A 25174-nucleotide genomic window follows, 5' to 3' on the forward strand; every position below is an offset into this window, starting at 1 on the left:
ATGAAAATAATAAATTCAAAATTGGAATCTATGAGAATGTGAATGTACAAACGTGTAATAGTTATAGTTAATAAGAGTGAACTGAAGTTGGCTTCTGCTTAGTTTTCAACCTTGTTGGCACGTAAAGAAAATAAAAATAACTTATATCTAATTCTGTACCATCTTAAAAAAAATACTAGTTGAATCGGAAATCTATTTCCTGTGATGAATTTTTGCAATGCTTCTAAGTAGAGAGGAAGAAAACATGCCATTCTAGAAATATGCTCATGAATGTCATAGCTTTTGATATATAAACACAAACATGTCTATTAATTGTTCCTTTTTTTTTGGTAACATTCCAGTAACTTATCAGAGAGGAGGCGAAGCTGTGAGCAGTGGAGGGAGGTAACTATCCTGCTTGTTTTGTAGATTCTCAGGGGAATTCCAGGTATTTCTTCTTGTCTTCATCGATGACATCACTTTCTTTGCTTAAAAGGTTTAACTTAAAGGTGAAATTTGTTTAAATATTTCGGAAATACTCCATTCTGTTGTGCTGTGGAGCCAAGCTTGTTGATACACAAATGCACTTGATGGGAGCGGTTGCATCTTAGTCAGTGAACGCCAGAGGGAGCACTTTAACCGGGAAAGACAGACTTGCTGATTTAGCAGATGATTAAAAGGAGTTAAAGTAATTAAGCGATGGCATTTATGAAGATTAAGAAATATAGCTAGTTAACAGATACTATCAAAGAAAAAGTGTTCATTTGAAAACCTGCTGAACACAGCATTGGCTCATAAGTTGTTGTAGTTTATGTCCGTTTGTTTGTTCTTGTTATGAATTCAACGTAGTTCAGTCTCCATTTGCCGGAAAATATATTGAAATAAAAGGAGAATCTAGGTAGCTTGTTAACACGGAGGGTTTTTTTTTTTTTTCCCTCTCATTAAAATGAACCTCAATCCTACATTTATGATTTTTTGGTAATTATTATTCAGTGAACTTTAATATATTCACAGAGAAATCACAAATTGATGTGACAGATGGCTGAAAGGGGCTGAAAGAAGGTATAAGTTACATGAGTCAAGCTTCAGGATTTTCTATGATAATTTTTTCTTTTCAAAAACAGTAACCTCTAGCTTAAGGTGTAAGAAAAAAAACCTTTTGACCAGAACCATTTTCTAATTCAAATTCAGTTAACTTATTGAGTGTCCTGCTTTGTATAGTTAGATATGTGGTTGCAGCTGGAAAAGATAAAAATAAGAAAGAGTGGTGAAAAGATTGTTGACCACCTTTAGCAAATGCTGTACAAATTTGACAATTAGCACTACTGTTTTCTTTCCTGGGTACTGCTGCTAGCTTCCTGTTTTCATACCTGTGAAACAAAGTCAGCCACTGAAAGACCCCAAAGCTAGGGAGGTCTTCATAAGGAATAAATCCACTTGATTCAGGAATTAAACCAGGGCATGTTTTTGCATCCGGGGCAATTCTGTCTAAATCATACCCCAGACATTCATGAAACAGTCTCTGGCATAAGAACATTCTCTCGTGGATAAATCTGGAACCTGATGCCATAGCCACCTCTCTACATGTGTATATTCATGACGGTAGACTTCAGCTTTCTCATTAATCAGATCTTATGAAAATGCTTATTGAGCATCTTCTGTGGGTTCTGCACCAGTCTCTGTGCACGAGCACACGCACAGATGTGCTTTCTCTCTCACACACACACGTGCGCACACATATAAAATATGTCTAGTTTCTGCTGTAAAGGAATTTTCAACCTAGGTAGACCAGATTATTAAGGAGGAAATGATGGCAGGGATCTCTCAGTACCAAATGCTCGTTTCTTCAGCAGGACTGAAAAATTACAAAGTTCCATTTGGAAAGGTCGCTAAACCATCATGCAGAATTAACCTTCTGAATGTAAAAATAGTATAACGGTGAAATGGATTTATTTTAAATAACAAATAGAAATGATCTTTTTACCAAATAAAATGACAAGAAATGCTGGAATGTTATAGAGGCAACAGTTAAATAAAGATCTTAGAGTTAGTGCTCAAAATGACAGTTACATACACAATTTTAAATTTATTTATTCATCACACCTATTTATTGAATACCTACAATGTGACAGGCAGTGTTCTAGTTGCCTGGGATGCATCAGTGAGCAAAGTCAATAAAAGTTCCCGTCCTTCTGAATGTTACATTTAGTAGGGGAGATAGAAGATTAATAATAAACATTTTTTAAAAAGTCAACTCTATAGTAGAAGCAGTTGGTGAGTGCTTTGGAAAAACCAGAACAGGGTAAGAGCATCAGGAATGCATTAGGAAGAGGTCTCATTTTCTAGCCATTTGTGAGTGTGTGGTGTGTGTGTATGTGGGTTCTGTGTATGTGTGGTGTGTGTGTTCCATGATCCAGTGTGGTAAGAGAATGAACAGTGAGTCAGACTCTTGTACTTACTTCTCTGATGCCACCTCTTAAACATTGGATTCCCTCAGGCATCTCAGACTCTGTGAGCCCTCACTGTATCACCCGACTCATGTGGTTAATGACACCTAAGTCAAAATGTCAAGTCATCCTCTTTCCTGCATCTATTACTGCATTTCGTTGATCCTGCCTTCTTCTCCCTTCACTGTCGCTGTATTGTTTCACTTCAAGCTCTTTTTGTCCCTTGTCTAATCTGTTAAAATTGCTCCCAGCAGTCCTGCCTTCATCTACCTTCATTACAACTATTTCCTGTTAATTCCCTTTGCCCGTTGGAACCAAAATGAAATTTTGAAATGCATATGGATCATGTCTCTGAGCTTCTGAAGATCCCAGTTTCAGTAGAACACACCGTATTTAAAATAGCAAGTCCAAACTGGGCAGAGCATGTGAAACCCACAACCTCTAGGGCCTTGTAGCCCTCCTCATATCTCTGTGTGCCACCCCCTACAATCCACTGTGTCAACCCACCTGCCAATCACCAATATTGCATTCTCTTCTATGCACTTATTACATCAGCCCGTAATGTGTCCCCCTTCCCCTTGTTAGTTGGCTGAGGTTCACCTGCTGTGTCCTCCGTGCACTCCTTGTGCTGTATAAATACCACAGTTAAGCACCTAATAAGAGGTAATGCAATTAGCTTTTGTTTATATCAGGGGTCAGCAAATTATGGCTCTTGGTCTGAATTTGGTCTGACACCTGTTTTTGTAAATAAAGATCTGTTAAGATACAGCCAGACTCACTTGTTTACATATTGTCTATGACTGCTTTCCCACCACAACTGAAGAGTTAAGTAGTTGAAACAGAAAATATATGTCCCGCAAAGCCTAAAATGGTTGCCCTCTAATCCTTTATAGAAATAGTTTTCTAACTCCTGGCTTAAATGATTGTTTCCCACCATAGAATGTGAGATCCTGGAGTTAGAGGCTATGTGATTTATTAATCAATAATTAAATGCATGAATTTTTGTAATGCAATAAATGTAATTTATTGGATTATATCCATAAATTCAATATATGAATTATTGATCTTTGAAAGATATCACCAAAAAGTATCTAAAGAAGGAAGGGATGAGTTATCGAGTAAACAAATGTCAGAAGACTTGAGTTCATTCCTTGATGAGCGATTTTGGGGCCCTGGACATTTTCCTCTGATAAAGGAGAAGGTTGAGAGAGAAGGAGAACCTGAGAGCTCTCCTCGTTCTCTAAACTGTGAATTTCCCTCTTCACATTAAAGGGAAAACGAGGATGGCGGGAAGCAAAGAGACCTCTTCTCAACTTAAAAAGGGCAAAGGATTTGCAGTGTAATCCAGTGGTAGATCATGGATCTTAAGTGGCTGTTTCTATTCATTGGTTTTCCTTACCTCACACATCTTGATCTCCTCTTCCAAACAATGAAAACCTAGTTAAAATCCAAACCACAGCAGAAACCAGGAATCAGCAGAGAAAGCCTGAAGAAAGGCATAGGAAAGGCTAACCAGGTCGAGAATGCCAATAGCACATTTCCTGGCAGTGGGAGATGAGAGAGAAAGAGTTCAGGCCTCGCTTCTCTTCGAAGGACTGACCACTCTCAGCTCTATCCCTTGCTTCTTCCTGGGCTTCAGAATTCTTTCAAGCTATCAAAAGAAAGAGGAGACAGCCTACAGGCAACCCTTGCTGCTGGGCCCCTTCACTATTTTCCCCAGCCCCCGGACCCTTTAGTATCAGTATTTTATTTTGTGGTTTAGGAGTTCAAATAGGTTGGTTGGTTGGTTTGTTTTTGGAGTGAGTGATTGGAATGTCTGGAGTAACAGGAGCAGAGGAATTGAAGGTAATTGCCACATAATCATTTAAGTGCATCTGTCCTCTTTTCCTTTGTGACACAAAACTATCCCCTTAATATAAACAGGAAGTTAAATATGGTTTTTGGGAGCCCTAGTCTCTTCCTTTCCCTGATAATATCTTTTTGAAGACAAGGAAAAAATAGGCAAAACTCATATATTAGCATGAAAATATAACAACTAACATGTTATATGATATATATGTATAAAATGGCTGCATTTTTATATATATAAAATATGGTAACATTATATAATATTTCCGACATATATTAATCACTATAAACAGCACTGTGTTTTGTTTTTGCTTCATTTCTTATTTTGGGGCAGCTAAATCTGTCTCATACACACTAGATCATCTTAAATGCATAAAGATAGCTTGAGAGATTGTTAGTTTCTAAAGACCCTAACACCCTTATCAGAGTAGCTACATATGACCTTGACTTCCTCAGAGTTCTCTGAAATATACCCATGGCGTTTTAAGATTCATTATGGGCCAGTAATCATGACTCAACCTTCTTCCCTAGATAATTAGCATTCCGAACAGAAGTCTGAACTGAAAGCTAGGATGTGAATTGTTAATCCTACTTCCTGTTGGAAAGCTCCCATACATATGAAAAGTTCTTTTCAGCCTCTGATGATATCAAAACGTTCGCTTTTAAAAGTGTTTTTCTGAGGGAATCGTAGCATGAAAATTTTGTCTATTCCTTTTGAAACGTGTAAGACAGGCTTGACCCGTACTTCAAACATCCTATACTATTTCTACAGTATCAAATATGGAGATTTATTTTTAATAACTTAAAAAGTGATAACACACTTTAAGCTCACGAGAAAATAAGGAAAGCTATAGACTACTAGGTGCAGAATTTCTATAACCAACATGGATTTCAAAAGCTCCAGATATCTGTGATGCAGCTTGCATTTAAATGTTTTAAATTGTAACAGGTCAGCAACATTGCTCTTCAAAGCATATTTTTATCAACAATTTTAACAGTGAATGTATTCAGTTTTAACGGCATTATTCTGAATGTTTAGACTTCAGACATTACCCCACTCTTCCTTTTATTAAGAACGTTTGAGGGTTTTAGGAAATTTCAGCACTCTCCGGTATATGTGTTTATAGTATTCTGGCTTAGAGTGTGGATTCTACAGACACACTCCTTGGATTTGAATCCCAGCTCTGCCACTTGCTCACTTTGTGTACCCACGCACAAGTGTCTTAACCTTTCTCAGGTATCTCAGTTTCCTAATCTTTAAAATCTGAATAATAATAGTAACTACTCTGTAGATTATTAGAAAGGTTAAATGAGTTAATACACATGAAGGTCAGAACAACGCCTCACACATTGTAAACAAAGGGTAAACATTCATTATTATTCCAGATATATGTATACACACATATATACATACATATACGTATACGGATATGTAACTTATAAATCCATATTTTTCATTTGAAGTGAATTATTCCTCAAATAACCATCATTTGCATAGAAAGTTTCCTCGGTTGATTCTCTGTATGCCAGCATAGGAACCACGGTGAGTGAAATGTCAGGTTCTTGCTTCCCAAGTAAATGCAAGTGTGGTTATTGCACTTTAGCAAAGAAAATGAAAGCATGAAGAAAATCTTTTCAGACTCTGTAGTGCCAGTCTGTTTATTGTGGATCTGACAGTACATCATGCATCGTATCACCTCTTTTGCCGGATTATCAAATGGAGTCAGTATTGGAAAAGGACCTCAGGATTTCCATTCCTGGACTTCAGTCTGTGTCTCTGGCACTGGTGGTCCAGGGCTGCCATTAATAACTGCTGATGTACTTTGCATTCCCAATGCACAGTGAAAGAGGATTAACATCTGTCGTGCAAAAAAAAACATGAACGCTAATATTTCTTACAGTGGACAACGTTTTACCAGATTTAATTCGGTAGCTTTCCTTTGTTTATATAGGATTTAAGGCATCTTACATTGTCACCATCAGAAAATGTTGACAAGCTTACAGAACTGTGCACTGAAACACTGATGAGGCTCTCTGCAAAATGTCACAGAGCCCCAAACTCACTATCTCTGAAACATGGTTTTGAAGAAAAATATGCAAATGTGCTTACTGTGAAGCATCCTTTATCTCAGTAAAGAAGCTTGTTCCATTTTTTAATGAAGTTGTGAGAAGGATCATTATTTTTTAATGGGTCAAAAATTAAGAAATGCATACTGTCTTAACGAGAATATTCTTTATGCTACTAAAACACTCCAAAATATAAGTATCCACATTTTTTAGATTCCATGTTTGATTTTTAGCCACTGTGACTGAAGGCGGAGTAGAGCATTACAAATGGTACAATATTTGTCTCACTGTTTACAACATAATGGCTCTATAAACAGAGGCGTGCCTCCGAACATTACATTAGAGTTGCCTTGTCTGTAAAATAAAAGGAATTAGTATATCTTTCGGCATAGTTGACCAAATTATTTGTGAGACTAGTGAGATGAAGAATTTTCTGGAATTCTGAATAGGAAATATCATTTGCTACTTATATAAAACTTGCTTTTATACATATTTTTTTCTTTAGGCCAGGACTTCTCAACATCAGTGAACCTGCCACGCAGCCATGGCTGGCAGACACGTGGCCTAATACTGGGAACAATCACAATGAGTGCTCCATCAACTGTTGCACAGCAGGCAATGGAAACAGCGACAGTAACCTGACCACGTATAGTCGCCCAGGTTAGAGGCACAGAGACAGCTTGATAGGCAAGCTTGGCATTGTTAGGAACAAGCCACGAGGAGGAGATAACTTTCGTTTTCTTCTCCTTAAACTGAAAATGAAATTTAATCAGCATTTTCATGAAATATTAACCATGGTTTAGCAAACTAGCCTGATTCAAATATTTTCTCCATCCCTATATCTCCACACCTCACCCTCCGCCCAAAAATGTTTCTCAGTATGCAAAGGGAGAACGGAGAATATAAATTCTAGAAGAGATAGCAAATAAGGAAAAGTGAAATTATACAAAAGTATTCATCTTCATGAGAATGTATGTAATTTTAATTGTAGTTATTTATAGTATTTATTTTAAAGATTTTAAGAATAAAGCAGATCAATAGATCTGTAGTTTGAGTGAACCAAATTTTTAATAGCAGCAACAATAATAATTATATGGTGGTAATAAATAACTTTAAATGAAAGCTAACTGAATTTCAAAATTATATTTTTATAGTATACTAGTAAATCCTAAGATACAAGAAATATATATCTTTTGCAGGTGTGTATACTAATACTAATTTTGTATTGTGTCTTTGGTTCAGAAATATGTGTGGTAAATTGCTCGTTAAAATCTCATGCTAAAACATGACAGTAAAATTCGGATGTAGAATATGCAAAGGAAAAAACAGAAAATTACAAATAATTCTTACAAAAAACCTTTTAACATTCATTCACAATAGAGGAAATATAAAAAGAATCATAAAGAATCAAAATATATGACTATAGAAGTAAAATGGAGCTAAGGAAAAAGGGAAATAGAACATGGCATTTAAGTAAAAAGTGTGATGCACCATAAAGAACAAATCATAGTCTCCGTTGGATATGGATATGGAAATGATATATCCATGTGACCAAGTCCATGTTCTCTAGAGGTCCATGTTCTAGTTGTCCAGAAGAAGTGCTCACATAATTATAAGTAAAAGAAAGATTATGCTGAGCCCAATAAAAGAAAAAATGACAATATCCATTTAAATTAATATGTAGAGCTGTGTTGTCTAATATGGTAGCTTCTGGCTTCAGGTGGCTATTTAAGTTTAAATTTAATAAAGTACCATTTAAAATCCAGTTCCTCATTTGCACTAGCCACATTTCAAGAGGCTAGCTAACCCTATGTGGCTAGTGGCTGTCACGTTAGACAATGCAGAATAGAGCGTGTCCATCATCTGAGAGAGTTCTATTGGATATTACTCACATGGAAAGATTAGCAAAGAAAAACGAGATTGCCAAAACCATATTGCCATTAAAAATATTGTTTAACCACTATTATATAAAACTTAATACCTAGAAATTAGAAATAAGAATTACTAAAAGCCAGATTGATCAGATATCCCTGATCCCTGATCATTTGTTGTTGAAATGCGGGGTAGTTGAATTCAGTAGGATAGAGAAGTTGCAGATTTTTCTTAAAACTCTATTCAGTTTTACATCTTTAGTAGTGACCGTGTTAATTTATCATTTTTTAGGATATCCAGTTGAAAACTTATCCTCAAGGTGACCTGTTAATGTTGTAGCCACCATGAATTAAAATAGTGGTATTTTTACTATTATAACTTGACTAATTTTTTATTTTAAAAATGTTTCAATTTTAAATGATGATTTAAGTTCTTCCTGCTGTTTGAATATTTTCAGCTACAGGCTTTGAATATTTCCTATATATATATATATATATATATAATATATATATATATATATTAGTTATTTCACTCAAATATTTAAAGAAAGGGAAAATTAGGGTGAAATTGAAATATTAGACATATTAGGTATTATTTCAGGTGTTATTTGATAAATTGCCCTGGCTACTTTGATTCATTTTGCCATCATTATTGTCATTTTATACTTCTTGAGGTGTCATTATGAAACCATGAAAAATGATTACATAACATCTTTTCCTGATAATGATTATCCTGCATGACCAAGGGAGAAAACTAATAAAATTCTCCTGAGCACTATTTACTGTCACTTTACCTCTGTTCCTCATATTTTTTGAGTAGAGTTATTTTATAAAATATTGAAATCTCAAGTTCTTTCATCTGAGGGCAGAGGGTTTTTTTTTTTTTTTTTTTTGGTCTGGATTCTTAACCTATAAGCTTAACTAGTAACTTCAAATAGTTCAGTAACTCCAGACTAGAAAATGTTAAGTTGGCACATAAAGATATTCGTGTATATATTATTTTAGTGCAATTCCCATTAATGGGGCTGTTAAAGGAAAATTATTTAATTTGGGTGCATTATTTATAAACTGTGTAACACTAGCAGAAGTTCAGAATTATTTAGGCTCCATATAAATTACATGTCCTCTCTTATTCACTCAATTTTTCTTTAGAAAGAACATTTGACTATGTTCTTTAGAAAGGACATAAGAATATTTGGTCCTTTTTATTCATTATATTTAAGCCCATTTATACTTTATAGAACAGTTTTACTGTGACTCACAAAACTACTTACAAGGAAATTGAAAACGAATAACCATGCAGAATGACTTTTTCCTTTTCCTCTCCATTGCACATAGCTGATTGTATAGCAAATTATAACAACCAACTGGATAACAAACAAACAAATCTGATGCTCCCTGAGTCAACTGTTTATGGTGATGTGGACCTTAGTAACAAAATCAATGAGATGAAAACCTTCAATAGCCCAAATCTGAAGGATGGGCGTTTTGTCAATCCATCAGGGCAGCCCACCCCTTATGCCACCACCCAGCTCATCCAGTCAAACCTCAGCAACAACATGAACAATGGCAGTGGGGACTCCAGCGAGAAGCACTGGAAACCGTCCGGACAGCAGAAACAAGAAGTGGCACCAATTCAGTATAACATCATGGAGCAAAACAAACTGAACAAAGGTGAAGAGCCTTGCCTTTATTCCCATCCTTTTCTGTATTGGCGTCCTTAACCCTTCAGCACTACATGCCGAAGCTTGTCTGCAACTAGCGTGTGAAATCTTTCCTTGGTCGCTAAGGTTTTCTTATTTCTTTGGTTTCAAAATTTCCAGTGTCAAAAAGTTAATTAGCACAACAATAACCTTGGAATATTGATTTTAGAATAATATATAAGTATTTTCAAATGGTTTGAGATTAATTTAAATTTAATCGTAGGTGAGGGATGGCTCAGGACAATCTTTTATTCATAAGGCAGATGTACAACCATCACAATACCTCACACTTTAAATAAACAGACTCTCCCATTCTTTCCACTCGAGAATGGAAGATAATTGCTTCTACATGGTCACATAAACGAATGGCTTTTTTATCAAACTGAAGAAAAATAATTAAATTAAACTTGAACTGGAGAAGCGGTTCAGTTTGTTATATTTCTCCTACCTCATGTGATTACTAAGACTGCTGCAATGTATGATTTCAGAACCTAAATTTCTTTGGGTAACCTGATTTGAAGTCCGTCACGATAGAACCTAAAATAAATTCTTAGTGTTAGCTTGTTGCAGCAGAATAATATTTTATGGCCTGAAGGGAATGTTTCTCTGTTACAATATGGGTGAGTTGGAAGAGATAGGTATTTGATTTCTTTGTAGTCCCTCAGACTACTGCTTTAATAACATGATTTGTAAAGTTAGACCTCTGGAAATAAAGGAATTGCTCCGATTTGAATAGGTCAGGACAATTGTGTATGAGTGTCCAGGTAAAGAATACATTTAATTACAGATAATTGGAAACACAGATTTCTTTTTTTTTTAGGTTTGAGTTGGGAACAACTTATCACAGTTGGAGACTGCAAAAAGATAACTTAAGACGAACATTTCATTTAAGTTAGTGTTGTATGTTTTAATTTAATAATACAGTTATCTTGCTTTTTTTTCCCAGTTTAAGGAAACATTTGATTGGTATAATAACCCAACTCAATAAATATTTTTTTAACCATTTTTTTTCTCAAAGTATAGTTGATGTACACTATTATATAAATTACAGGTGTACAATATAGTCATTCACAATTTTTAAAGGTTACAGTCCATTTATAGTTATAAAATACTGGCTATTTTCCTTGTGTTGTACAATATGTCCTTGTAGCTTATTTTATAAATAATGGTTTGCAACTGTTAGTCCCCCACCCCTATATTGCCCCTTCCCCTTCCCTCTCCCCACTGGTAACCACTAGTTTTTTCTCTATATCTGTGAGTCAGCTTCTTTTCTGTTATATTCACTAGCTTGTTGTATTTTTTAGATTCCACATGTAAGTGATATCATACAATATTTGTCTTTCTCTGTGTGACTTATTTCACTTAGCATAATATATGAGTTCATGACAAAGGCTGACAAAGATGAATAGGAGAGTTTCTGTAATTGTAAAGTTTACAGTGGGAATTCAAACTATTGTCATATTATTCCTGTATAGTATATGGCTTTATTGTGGACTTTGGAAAGGTCTGACAGTCCTCTGTACAAGTATTTCAGAGCTCTGATTTATTGTTTATACTGCTTATAAACAGACTTGGTACGTCAAAGTATAATAAAGTCACTGGAATGCAGCTAGCCTGACAGATTATTACTCAGTAAATTCCAGTGGTGAGTTTATCATTTGTATTTTCACCTCTGCCTAAGTAAGCAGAAGCATTTGTGGGAGACTGAGATACTTCATCTTCTTAACATGGATATATTTTTTATTAGCTATAACCTTCCTGGCAAGTTTCAGTTTTATTTTATTATTTTATTTTTTTTAATGATTCACACACATGACATTTTCCCGATCTCTTGTTATTAAAATTATTTTGTTACTATATTTTTAAAGATAAGAAGTCAAACAAGTCTGATTTCTGCCTTAGCTAACTTATAAGTATTTTAAAAGAAGAAATAGTCCCTGGTAGGATTCATTCCAGTTCATGTGTAGAAGATAATGCAATGAGTTTGTATTTTATAAATCTTAAAGGAGACATGTTTAAAGATCTTGATTTTTTTCTTGACCTTTCATTCTGAACACTTACGTACATCTTAGCAGGTGATCAACATGATAGTTTGAAAGCTTAGTCGTTGGTAAATGATTGAGGCACCAAAATAAATGTTTACTTTTTTTCCCATCTGAAATGTCTAGATTATCGAGCAAATGACACAATTCCTCCAACTATCCCATACAATCAATCATATGACCAGAATACAGGAGGATCCTACAATAGTTCAGACCGGGGCAGTAGTACATCTGGTAAGTAAGGGAAACCAAGGAGAAAGCCAATCTCTCCTTTAAAAGGATGGTACGTTTCAAGATTACAACTTGAATGCTAATGATCTGATATGTGTATATGACATGTCTAATCACTTTATATGATTTGAATCTTCCAGGGATGGGTCTTGTCTCTGCAATTGGAGGGACTGTTCACTCACTAAACCATTTTTTTTTAACATCTTTATTGGAGTATAATTGCTTCACAATGGTGTGTTAGTTTCTGCTGTATAACAAAGTGAATCAGCTATACATATACATGTGTCCCCATATCTCCTCCCTCTTGCGTCTTCCTTCCACCCTCCCTATCCCCACTCTAGGTGGTCACAAAACACCGAGCTGATCTCCCTGTGCTACCATTTTTTGTATTCTATTTGGTAACAAAGATCGAGGCTCCTATTTTCCTCCTTGTTAAAAACCTTTATTAAAACCAGAAGCATGACTTAATCTTTAAAGGCAGTTGAAACTTTTTTCCATCTCAGCAAAAATATAACTTAAAAATGTTGCACATATAGTTAATCTGCTAAATATGTTACCATTTGAAGGAAGGCTATTAAAGCATATAAAATTTGAGTACACTTGAGCAGAATCAAAAACCTAGGCAATAATATCATGAGATTAGATACAGTTGGAACCTGCCTCAGTTTATAATCTCTCTACTATCCCTCACTCAGTTCTTGCTCTAAAACCTCGTAAAGCAACTTCCCAACTTCAGTCTTTAAGTGCCTCAGAAGCCACATTGAAGCCTCTTCCCTGTGGTCTTCATGCTGTTGCAGCTGTTTGCCAGCTGTTTTCCTGATAGGGGTTGCAGATGTGAGCTTGCTGGTACTTAAGTCCTGTTTTTCTAATTAAAGACGGTTCATTATTAGAACGAACATGTGGCACCACAACAAGTCATACCACAGTGAGAACAAAACCAATTGATCTTGACTCTAGTTTGTTTCTCCAGGAGAGGATAGAAATATTACTTCCTAGCAACTGGATTAAAGTTGCTGGTAGGTGCTTTTAGCCAAATGTCTCTAACTCTCTTCTGTAATGGAGATGGTATTTGCATTTTACCATCTTCCCTTGACTAAGGCATGCTGATTTGGCATTTTCTAGGCTGTGTTTTGTCACTGATTGAAATTGTTTCTGTTTGAATTAAGGATCTTAGAAATAGCTCCTATACCTTTCTAGATCTACTCTTGTTCTACTATATATGGTTTGATTTTTTTTTTTAACAATCAAATCTTATCAAACAACTTTTTTTTTTCTTTTTCGAAGTAAGTAAACCCTAAAATTAAGGGAAAAATTTCAAGGATGTACTCTTGGGAAAAGTATATGAAATATTTTCATATTTGATATCTCATGGTGTTTCTTCTTTGAATTCTTAGCCACTTAAAGAGAAAAACATGTCTTAATGGAAAAAAAATGATTCTAGGTTGTTAATATTCAATTGACTTTCTTCATCCCTCAGCTTAGATAAATATGTGGTAAAAAGATACAAAGATGTGAAATCTGAGGGTAATTAGGGGAGAGAATGAAGCAATTAAATTAAGTGTAGGAGAGATTTGTGATGTTAGGCCTTTCAGGACAGACGGAGTTGTTACAGTAGATGTATGGCAGGAAGTCAAGAGGAAGGCTCTGGGGATAGTCAACTCCACAATACATGCATAGCCATTCCAATACAGGACAACTGAGTGGAGGAAGAGAGAATGGAGACACATAAGCAGAAGCCTGACCGTCATAATTTATGAATAACAGCATGTCCCTCAGCCCACACTTGGTGCAGTAACATACCAGTGCAAGAACATCTGGCTTAACAAACACTGCCATTAGAAAATTTCCAAGTGACTTTAAAAAAATAAGACTCATTGAATATACTCAGACTTGGTTTCATGTACCATGTAACTTGGAACTGTTTCAGAAAGGTTTAAAAAAAAAGATCAAGACAATTCACTGAATTTAAGGGATCATATGAGAAAAATAATTACAGACTCATTGTCTATAATTTACCTAAGAATCTAAAATGTATCATATTGGAGGAGGAGGATAAAGACCATTTTATCCCCAAATATCTTTTGACCTAAAATTATTTTAGAATGAATATACCAAAATGTGCAGCTACCTGTGTTTAAAGAATATGCCAAATCTAATATCAGAACATTGGGTAACTTGAATAATTGAGCTATTCTGAATTTCTAAGAATGTTCAAGCAACATTATTTCACTCTAAGCCATAATTTTATAGAAACAGTGGCTAAAAACATTTCTGTTCCTTTTTTTTTTTTTGCGGTACGCGGGCCTCTCCCTGTTGTGGCCTCTCCTGTTGCGGAGCACAGGCTCCGGACGCGCAGGCTCAGCAGCCATGGCTCACGGGCCCAGCCGCTCTGCGGCATGTGGGATCCTCCCGGACCGGGGCACGAACCCGTTTCCCCTGCATCGGCAGGCGGACTCTCAACCGCTGCACCACCAGGGAAGCCCCATTTCTGTTCCTTTTTAAAAATCATTTTTCTGCTTCTTTTGTTGTTAGATATATTAGTTCTTCCAGCAATTACTTTCACCTGCACCTGCCTTTCTGACAAAAACGAGTAATTTCATTGTGCCTAAAACACTTCAATGGACAAGTACAAATTATATATACTCAGTGATTTAATGCAACAGTGGAAATGTAATAGATCGCATCTGTATCACATTGTATTTTAGGTTCCAGCAATTAAACAATAGAAAGGCAATTCAGAAAATATGTCTTCAGCTCATTTGTTTTAGATGATAATCCATAATGCAATTAATTGCTGCAAGAAGATCACTATTAATGATATGACTTGTAAAATTCATTTATGATTTTATTGCTTTTTCCCTATTTATTTTGCAGTTAAACTTGGCAATATTCTGCGTCTTCTATCGTACAAAGTGCTGTTTAAAATTAATGAAGAAGAGTGTGTTTATCTCTCTCTCTATATGAATCATAAGGTCATATTTACAGAAAATAATTAACCTGTGGATAATAGAAAAGATTTAAAGTCCAGAAGTAAAATACTTGCATTTTATTTCTTTTCAAGGGAGTCAAGGGCACAAGAAAGGGGCACGGACACCCAAGGTACCAAAACAAGGTGGCATGAACTGGGCAGACCTGCTTCCTCCTCCCCCGGTGCATCCACCTCAGAGCGCTAGTGAAGAGTACAGTATTTCCGTAGATGAAAGGTAAGAGGGATTTTAGGACAGAGGTAAGTGGAATAATATGATTCCTTAAACCATGTTAAGTAAGTGTTAAACTCAATCACCAAGGGAGACTGACTCCTAGGGTCCATGAACATCTGTCTCTGAATAAAACATTTGTCTCTGAGCTACTGATAGCTCAGCACAACTTAAAAACCCTCCTCAGTGTTGCCAAAAAAAGGAATTTGCATCTTGGAAGCTTCTTTTGGGACTAAGAGTCGTGAGTCGAATACACACACACACTTACATCTATACACACACATAGTTTACATATTTATATTTACAAATATTTTACATCGTATACACACAGTTTACATATATGATCATGAATATATATGAATTTATGTGAGATCACATATATATCACTCTCTGTATATGATTTTGTATTTTTCAAATATCAGAACTTCTGTTGCACATCTCTAAACTTTCATAAAATAATTTATACCACAGCCACAGTATCCTGAAAACTGTTTGTTCTTAGATATTATCACATTCTGCTGAAAACTGTAGAAATTTAAACTTACTGAATTGTCTCTCTCAAGGATTTTACAAGTGTAAATAATCCACACGACAGCAATTAGGAAGTTAGCGTGCTTCCTCCTCACTCCAGATTCTGTAGAACTGGACATGGTCCCGCCCAGCCAAACAAAACAGCAGCTTCACTAGTGTGATCAGTGGAGAATTCACACAAAAAATACAAATCGACCTGAAAATACAGTCTTTCTAATGACTATTATAGAAATGAAGACATTGTTCTTTCATTCTCCACAACAAAACAAAACAAAACAAAACACAGTTTTGCAGTTCCAGCTATGCCAGGAAACAAAGTCTCTGTACTTTAATTTTCCAGTCACTGAATTAGTGAGTACTGTACCATTGCTCCTAGGAGAAGTGCAGGGTTAGGTTCCTGCAAGCCTCTGGTCACAACATTTTTGTCAGTCCATCCATACATAACCTTGTTTTATGTGTGTTTTTGTTTAAAGACACCCTATTTACTATGTACTGTTGATTCATTAGCATTGAATTCACAGCCAACGTCACTGTAAGTCATTCTTGAACAAGGCTTATCTAATACACATATTTTCTCCATTAACGCACATCACAACCTTCTTGCCCTTGGGAACCTTAGACATCCCTAAAGCACTACACTTGGGGGTCATTTTAAACAGGGAACTCACCAATATAAAGCAAAAAAAAAGAAAAAAAAAATGAGAGAGAGTGAACAACATGGCACTATAGGCCATAAAAAGGAGCTGAAACAAGAAGGTGGAGTGTTGTCTTGTTTGACCTCAGCTAGGAATGTATGCATCAGGTGACTCAAATTTTTTGCTTCTCTGCACATGTCCATGAATGACCACAAAAGCGCTATGGGTATTGACTTTGGGTTACAAACTTTTTTTAGCAAGTAGGTGAATCTGCAAATATGGAATGTGCAAATAACCAGGATTGGCTATATTTTTAAAAATTCATTTACTGGGCTATATTAACAATATTCATTACTATTTTAGTCCACCAAAAATAGGAATAAAATGAAATAAGTCAATATAGTTTAACAAAAAAAAATACAAGGGATGCAACTGTGCCCAAAAAAGAAAGGCTGATTCTGGGAAGAATGAAGCTTTCCTGATTTGCTGCTTTTTTTGTTTATTTGTTTTTGTTTTTTGTTTTGTTTTTTTTGCGGTACGCGGGCCTCTCACTGCTGTGGCCTCTCTCGTTGCGGAGCACAGACTCCGGACGCGCAGGCTCAGTGGCCATGGCTCACAGGCACAGCCGCTCCGCGGCATGTGGGATCTTCCCGGTCCGGGACACGAACCCGTGTCCCCTACATCGGCAGGCGGACTCTCAACCACTGCGCCACCAGGGAAGTCCACTGCTTTTGTTTTTGAGCTTAACGAGTGAGAAGTTTCTCAATCAAGAGGAGGGGTTTTTTGGACATTGAGACCACAGAGGGATGTGGACTAACATGAGAACTAATATGAAACACATGGTAGAGAGTGAGAGGAAGCTGGGAAGGCAAGTGTAAACCAGATTATACAGGTACTTGAATGCCTTGTTTAGGTCCTCGTACTTTATCCTCTAGGCAATTAAAGAGCCATTTAAACTGGGAAGGCAAGTGTAAGCCAGATTATACAGGTACTTGAATGCCTTGTTTAGGTCCTCGTATTTTATCCTCTAGGCAATTAAAGAGCCATTTATTACTTTAAAGCAGGTGAATAACCAGAGAGTGATGCATATTATAATAAAGTAATTTTGGAAGCAATGTGAGGATGGAGAAGAAGGAGTAGATTTTAGAGATTTTTTTAGAAGTAGAATAGAAATGAACTGGGGAACAGTTTGAGGTAGAAGAGAGAGAGAAATGTCAGGATGAATACAAGATACCTAGGAAACACAGGAAAAAGTGTCCAAGAGGAATATGGTAGGATTAGTTCAGTAAAAGAAGATACAAAGAAATCATGTTATATGAGCATCAACTTTCCTGAGTTCTGGTAAACAAGGCAGGTGGTGGAGAATGAACAAGAGAGAGGGGTAACATGAACACAGTTTATATAATGCATTAAGTTACTTCCATTCTAATTAATAACCATATGCCCTGAGGTAAAAGAGAAAGTCATGAATGTTCCCCAGATCCATTTAGAGCTTCCACATAGCTCTAGCAGAGGAGTAGAAGGGACATTTTATTGTTTATTGATTATTTTATTTATTGTGTTTTTTATTCAGCATCCTAAATGCAAGCCATGTACTTTATTTTGTGCTCAACTGAAGAAATAGTGATCTATTATAATTTTAGAGGAAAAGTGGGTTATATTGGACTAATAGCTTGATCTCCAATGTACCTCCCTCTGAAGGGATTTTCAAGAGTAATTTTTCACAGAGGTTAGCATATCATCTTTGGATTATTTGCAGGACCGTCCTTGAGTCATCCTTTAGAGAGCATGTTGAGTTGGAGGGATAGAATATATCAAACACTTTTGGGGTTTACTAAATTAAACTATGTTAAATAGATTTCTTTATTGCATGACTTCTCAGAGCCTGTAATGAGCCAATTAAATTGTAATCCCTCAGAGAAAAAAATGTTATATATAACAATTCACACACATTTATGACAGTGAACTATTTTTTTTAAACAATACCTTCTTAACGTGGCCAGAAGATTCAGATTTCAAAAGCAATCCAAAGTTGATATTTCACTAACTGTACAAATAGTTTATTTGAATAACCTGAAATCAATCTAAGCGTCCTTATAATTTGTTTTAGCTATGACCAAGAAATGCCATGTCCCGTGCCACCAGCCAGGATGTATTTGCAACAAGGTGAACTAGAAGAGGAGGAAGATGAACGAGGCCCCACTCCTCCTGTGCGGGGAGCTGCTTCTTCTCCAGCTGCTGTGTCTTACAGCCATCAGTCCACTGCCACTCTGACCCCCTCTCCACAGGAAGAACTCCAGCCCATGTTACAGGATTGTCCGGAGGAGATCGGCCACATGCAGCACCAACCCGACAGGAGGTACGTTGTTACCAGTCTTTACTGACAAATCAGATAATTTCCACTCCTAAGTGGCATTTACAGAACGCTATTACATGAAGTAATTTTCAGGTCACATGGGGCTTTTTTCCAGTATCATCACACAGTATGCCTTGGTAATTAGCATATCAAGTAATATTGTTGATCAGAACATTAGATTAATTGATCCCAGTGAACTTGCAACCATAAAATAATGTGCCTTAATTCTCACCCACTTATGATAATTGCATTCATAAACAGGTGGAGATCATGTAGTAAATATATGGGTTGCTAATCTTGTAACATTTTATTGATGATGGGTAATTTTAGTTTTCTTTATGCATGGGCATGTCACTTCTTTAGTCTGTGAAGAATAGATTTTTCTCCTTTTATTTTTTGTTTTTAATAACTTTTTTTTTTGGCTGCGTAGGGTCTTCCTTGCAGCACGCAGGCTTCCCTCTAGTTGTGATGTGCGGGTTTTCTCTTCTCTAGTTGTGGCGCGTGGGCTCCAGGGCACGTGGGCTCTGTAGTTTGCGGCACGCAGGCTCTCTAGTTGAGACGCACGAGCTCAGTAGTTGTGGCGCACAGGCTTAGTTGCCCCGAGGCATGTGGGATCTTAGTTCCCCGACCAGGGATCCGAGCCCTCATCCCCTGCATTGGAAGGCGGATTCTTTACCGCTGGACCACCAGGGAAGTCCCTCTCCTGTCTTTTAAAATTAGGTCTGCAGAATGATTTGTTTTTTCATAGCTGTAATGTTACAGAAGCATGAATTTGGTGTATTCATTTTGTGTTGACTCAGGTACCTTTATTTTGATTGAATGTTAGGTTGCAGTCCTTTTGTCCAAGCTACTTAGTAGTGTGTGTTTGTGTGTGTGTGTGCGTGTGTGTTTCTTAGACTTTCTTTAACCTATATGTTCAGCATTGCTAACGAGTACATTTTTGTTTTGCACAAATCCTTCACTTGGCATTTCTACCACATAAAAGCTATTGCTGCATCATGTCAGCACTTCTCTCACTACTGATGATCTTGTTTGTGCTATTTTATTGCCCTTGACACATTACATATATATTACTCTCTGTATTCCTAATATCATTTGAAACTGAGTATATTATTTGCCCCAGAAGATCTCCTTCAATATTCTTGAATGAATAACAAATTCTGGTTTATGCTGCTTGAATTCTGTAGGTTAAAATAGAATTTGCAGTGTTTATTAACTATTCTACGAGTAAGAGGTTTTTGCCAAATTTAACTCATATACTCTCTAAAATGAAGGAAGCAGTTAAATTTTCTTCTGTGTGACAAGGGGGAAGTTGGATTGCCAGACATTTAACTTTAGTATTATTAACCCATGGAACTTCATGAAGATTGAGAATAAATAAGGCATCTCTTTTCCCTATTAAGGTGACAAGCATCTCTGCCACTCTTATTCGGAGAAAATGAGACGCTAATAGAGGCTGTTAGCTCTGAAATACCTCAACATTCTTTTCTCATTCTTTCAAATTACCTATTTCCTCACCATCCTCCTCTGTGTTACAAGTGGTACACCCAGTATCTTCTTCCTGGCCAGCTCTTCTTTTGTGTTCCTTATGTCATCCTCTTCACCTTTCTCGATCACGATCAAAAAGCAGCTTATCTATCTTGACTTTTCAGCCTCTTTCTCTTCAATCCTTTTTCTTCACTGTTAACCCTACTGCATTTTTTTTTTTATTGGAGTATAATTGCTTTACAGTGTTGTGTTAGTTTCTGCTGTACAATGCAGTGAATCAGCTATATGTATACCTATACCTGCTCCCTCTTGGACCTCCCTCCCACTCCATCCCCTATCCCACCCATCTAGGTCATCACAGCCCCGAGCTGAGCTTCCTGTGCTTTATAGCATGTTCCCACTAGCTATCTATTTTACACATAGTAGTGTATATACCTTACTACTTTTTAAACTTTTCTTAGCCTCCCCTTTTTTTTGTGCGGTATGCGGGCCTCTCCCGTCGCGGAGCACAGGCTCCGGACGCGCAGGCCCAGTGGCCATGGCTCACGGGCCCAGCTGCTCCGCGGCATGTGGGATCTTCCCGGACCGGGGCATGAACCCGTGTCCCCTGCATCGGCAGGCGGACTCCCAACCACTGTGCCACCAGGGAAGCCCTGTAGGATTCTTTAATCACTTCTACCTTCCTAATTCTTTTTCACACCTCAGCCCCCTGTATGCTGGCTTATACCATTTTGCTTCCATCAGGCTTCGGAAGGTAACCTCTTAATCGTCAGTCTAAAGGCTTCTCTGTCTTTATTACACTTACGCTTTCTGCAGTGATAACAATTTTCTGATTTCTTGTGAGAACTAAATGAAATCATGTATATAAAGTATCTAAAGCAGGGTAAGTATTCAACAAATATTAGTTCCCTACTGTCCTCACCCTTATGCTGTCATCCTTACACTTGGTTCAAGTATTACTTATATTGATTTTCGCATTGATTTCGCCAGCCCAGCCCTTTTCCTTGAGCACTACCATGATATTTTCACTTGGACATCTCAGACTACACATGTCTGAAATCAAATTCTTTTTCTTTGCACTTGACCTTTCAAACTTGTTCCTTTTCCTCCTTTATTGGCTATCTTGTTTAGAATCATTAATCCTTATTTATTTGACCAACATATTAAAAATAAAAGAGCCAAGGAAATAGGCAAAAATATCACAAAAAATTGTGATTTTGAAATCAGTGTAATTATCTTATAGTTTGATTTCTTCTGTTATCTTCCTACCATTCCCCAAAGTAAGTTATTCACCAAGCCCCTTCTTTTCTAACTCCAAAATATCTCTTGATTTTGTTCCTATGTTTCCATTCCTAGAATCCCAGGGCAGGCCCTCAGTCCCTGTCTCTTGAAATATTGCTACATCCTTGACCTGACCACCACTTTTCTTCTCTCTCCCCTTTTGTGTCCACTCTCCACATTATCTTACTTTACCCCCCAGTCTGGTAATGTTACTCCCCATTCAGAGTCAGCTCTTACTGGTTAGCCCAGTATTCAAAGCCTTTTACAATCCTTTTTCCTTTACTTACCTCTTCCCTCCCAACCCCTCCACACACCCTCTTTTCTAATTAGTCTGTTTGAAATTCCCTGTTGTCTTAAACTCACCGACAGCCTGTCAGCAATGCCACTCTCCGGCCCACGGAGGGCTAGCAGGAGGGGCAGGCCGCTCTTGCCTTTCACGACTATCCCCCAAATCCTTAGCGCCCTCACTAAGCACATGCGTCTTGGCACACACTGTTTCTTTGATTGCCTGGTGAACACTTCTCATCTTTCCAAGTCCTGTTCAAATGCACCACTTGTGCAACTTTCTTCTCGTTGCCTGGCAAAAATCAACTGATCTTTCTCTTTACTCTTTACAGTGGTCTGTTCACAGCTCTGCTACCACACTAATCAGGTCTTCATGTTGCATTAGCATTGGCTGTTCGCATCTGTTTCCCTATTTAAATTAAAAGCTCTTTGAGAGCAGAGCTCAAGTCCTACTCACGTCATTGAGTTCCACAAAGCCTTCTTCAGTAAGTATCTGATGAATGGAATCTGATACTAGAGGAGTTGACTGACTCCCTGCTGTTTTGGCGGGGGCGAACTCAAAGTGAACAGGTATAATTGGGAAATGCATTGGGTATCTGCCCTCAAAATCCTCTTTGATTACATTCAGCCTTTTTTTAAACGGTATGACTTTCAGTCTATGAAGGTACAATATTAATAACACTGGACACTAATATGAAGTAGATGAAAGGCCATTAAACAAAAAACTATTACTGCTCTTTTATGCTGAAGGTATATTCTACACGTTTACCATAGAAATTTTTGAAAATACATACAAACAAAATGAAAATACAAAAGTACCAATGATCTGTGTTGTCAGAAATTGTCACCATTAAGAACCCAGTAAAGACCTTTTCCGTTCTTCATCTCTACATGTACTTAACACTGCTTTGAATTTGTGATATGCCAATATAATTTTATAAGGTATTTTTTTCCATGCCAACTACAGTTCAGATACTCACGTTAAACAAATGTATACTGTAATTTATTTAAACAGTTCCTTAATATTGGGCATTTAAGTCATGTCCACCTTTTTGATACTATATATAATGCTGTAATTTCCATTTCTAAGTCTTTGAGTCAAGCCTCTTCTCAAACCTTTAACCTATTTGGATGCCTACCCCATCAGTAGATGACTTCTGTTTCTCATCATCCTGCCACTCCCCTCATGACGCGCTCGTTAAAGATAGGCAGGTATTTCTCTACAGATTTCATTCTAGAGAATCAGACCCTTATATCCAAGTACCTGTTCCTGCAGATTTTTACTGCTTGAATATCACTCAGAGCAATACATGTATCTCCAGCCATAAAGGCACTTCCCTACTTCCTACAGCCATTTTCTCTTGCCTGTATTAGTATAATGGTCCATAAGTGGTCTTTGTTGCCTTTAGCCTTGCCCTTTCTTCAATCTAATCTTCTTGCTGCAGACTGTACAGAGGCATTTTCCTAAAATGCGACACTGATCAAGTCTCTCCATTGCTTAAAATCTCTCAGTGACTTCTCGTTTCCCTTAGAATAAAGGCAAGATTCCTTAATGTAGCCATCAAGGCCCTTTGTGACCTGACCGCTGCATGCCTTCCTTTGCCTACCCATTGCCACTCCCCTCCTCCCTGTTCCTGTTGCCTTTACTCTAAGTTTCTTCCAGTTCCTGGAATGACCAGTGCTCTTGATCTTGGGTGGCCTCAGCCTGCAGCGGCTTGAAGAAGGATTTTGGTTCCCCGGCCAGAGACTGAAGTCAGGCCGCAGCAGAGAGAACGCTGAATCCTAGCCACAAGACCACCAGGGACCAGTGGCCAGTGGCAAGGCCAGGGACAAATAAATTTCCACAAAGAGACAGAAAGTAGTGAAACAAGTAAAATGTTTGTTAGAGGGAAAAAGAGTACGTGTGAATAGGCACGCACAGGCGGGCTCAGAGAGAGAGTTGCACCCTCGTGGTAGTTTGAATCTCTTACGTGGGGCATTTCTTCCGGGTTTCCTTTGGCCAATCATCTTGCTTTGCCTGGCTCTGAGTCAGTATTTGGTTTATTTCAGGGTCCTCCCATGTGTGCGTGCGCATCTCTTAGCCAAGATGGATTCCAGCGAAGAGGCCTGTGGGTAGGTTGACATTGCTTACTATGGGGTGGCGCCCCCCTGCATTTTTGTCCTTCAAGGAGCCTTTCTGTGTGTGTGTAGTCGGGAAGGTCTCCTTGACTTGGAGAATGAGGAATATGTGGTCTCTATCTCTCATCTGGGCAGGGCTCAGCTTCTCCTCCCTCCTGCTATTGTCTTGATCTTGGTATATCTGTCCACAGGGGACAAACTCCAGGCGCTCAGCCTGGGGCCCATCTATCTCCTGCCTCACTCTCAACCACTTTGAGGTCTCACCACTTGCCTTCTCATCTTCCTGGGACACCATTATCCCCTCTCTTTTTTTGGAGCTAACACTTACATATCCTTTAGATCCAAGATTAAATGGCAGATGCTCTCATTAGAATCTTTCCCTGATGTCCCAGCTCTGAGATTGAAGCCAATTCTATGTGTTCCCACCGTGCCCTAGATATCTTCTGTCATGGAGCTTTGTGAATACTGCATTACCATTGCGTATTTAATTAATTGTCTCCTCCGCTAGACTCTAAGTCCCTTCAGGCAAGGAACATATCTATTTTATTTAGCTGAATTTCTAGCATAGTCCCTAAGTTCCTGTTTCTATTGCTGCCTACAAATTACACTAAAACATAATCACCTAAAACCGTTTTGTTTTACTCACAATTCCATGAGTCAGGAATTCTGAAAGGATTCACCTGGGCGATTCATCGCCAACCCACGTGGCTTCCTCTGGTCTTTGGGGCTGTGAGATCAACTTTGAAGTGAGTTTCTTCACTTACATGCCTGACGTTTCAGTGCTCCGTGACCTCTCTCTGGCTCCTTACGGAGTCTTATCCTCCAGGGGCTCTCCACCACAGCCCAGGCTTCTCATGACATGGCGATCTCAGCGGAGTGGCACTTCTTACGTGGCAGGGAAAGGAAGTTGCCAGGCCAGTTAAGAGCTACACTCAGAACTGGCACAGTCTCACTTCTGCCACATTCTGTGGTCAGAGCAGTCACAGGGTCCACCCAGACTCAGGAACTTAGAACTAAACTCCTTCTCTCGATGGGGGGATAGCAGGTTCTCATCCCAGAAGAGCATTGTGGATGGAAGATATTGTTATGGACGTC

The 25174-nt window shown here is 37.7% G+C and overlaps 1 protein-coding gene across 1 annotated transcript in view; it reads left to right on the plus strand.

Moving 5' to 3' along the window:
- The window catches only part of ROBO1 (roundabout guidance receptor 1), a 946213-nt gene that overhangs the window by 895977 nt on the left and 25062 nt on the right, over positions 1-25174 (plus strand). The window contains exons 21-26 of the mRNA XM_065876055.1: positions 342-384; positions 6847-7001; positions 9551-9886; positions 12084-12191; positions 15250-15391; positions 18662-18910. Of these exons, the coding sequence (XP_065732127.1) occupies positions 342-384; positions 6847-7001; positions 9551-9886; positions 12084-12191; positions 15250-15391; positions 18662-18910 (1033 nt within the window). The remainder of the gene's footprint in view (positions 1-341; positions 385-6846; positions 7002-9550; positions 9887-12083; positions 12192-15249; positions 15392-18661; positions 18911-25174) is intronic.

This window comes from Phocoena phocoena, chromosome 4 (assembly GCF_963924675.1).
Source record: "Phocoena phocoena chromosome 4, mPhoPho1.1, whole genome shotgun sequence".
NCBI lineage: Eukaryota > Metazoa > Chordata > Mammalia > Artiodactyla > Phocoenidae > Phocoena > Phocoena phocoena.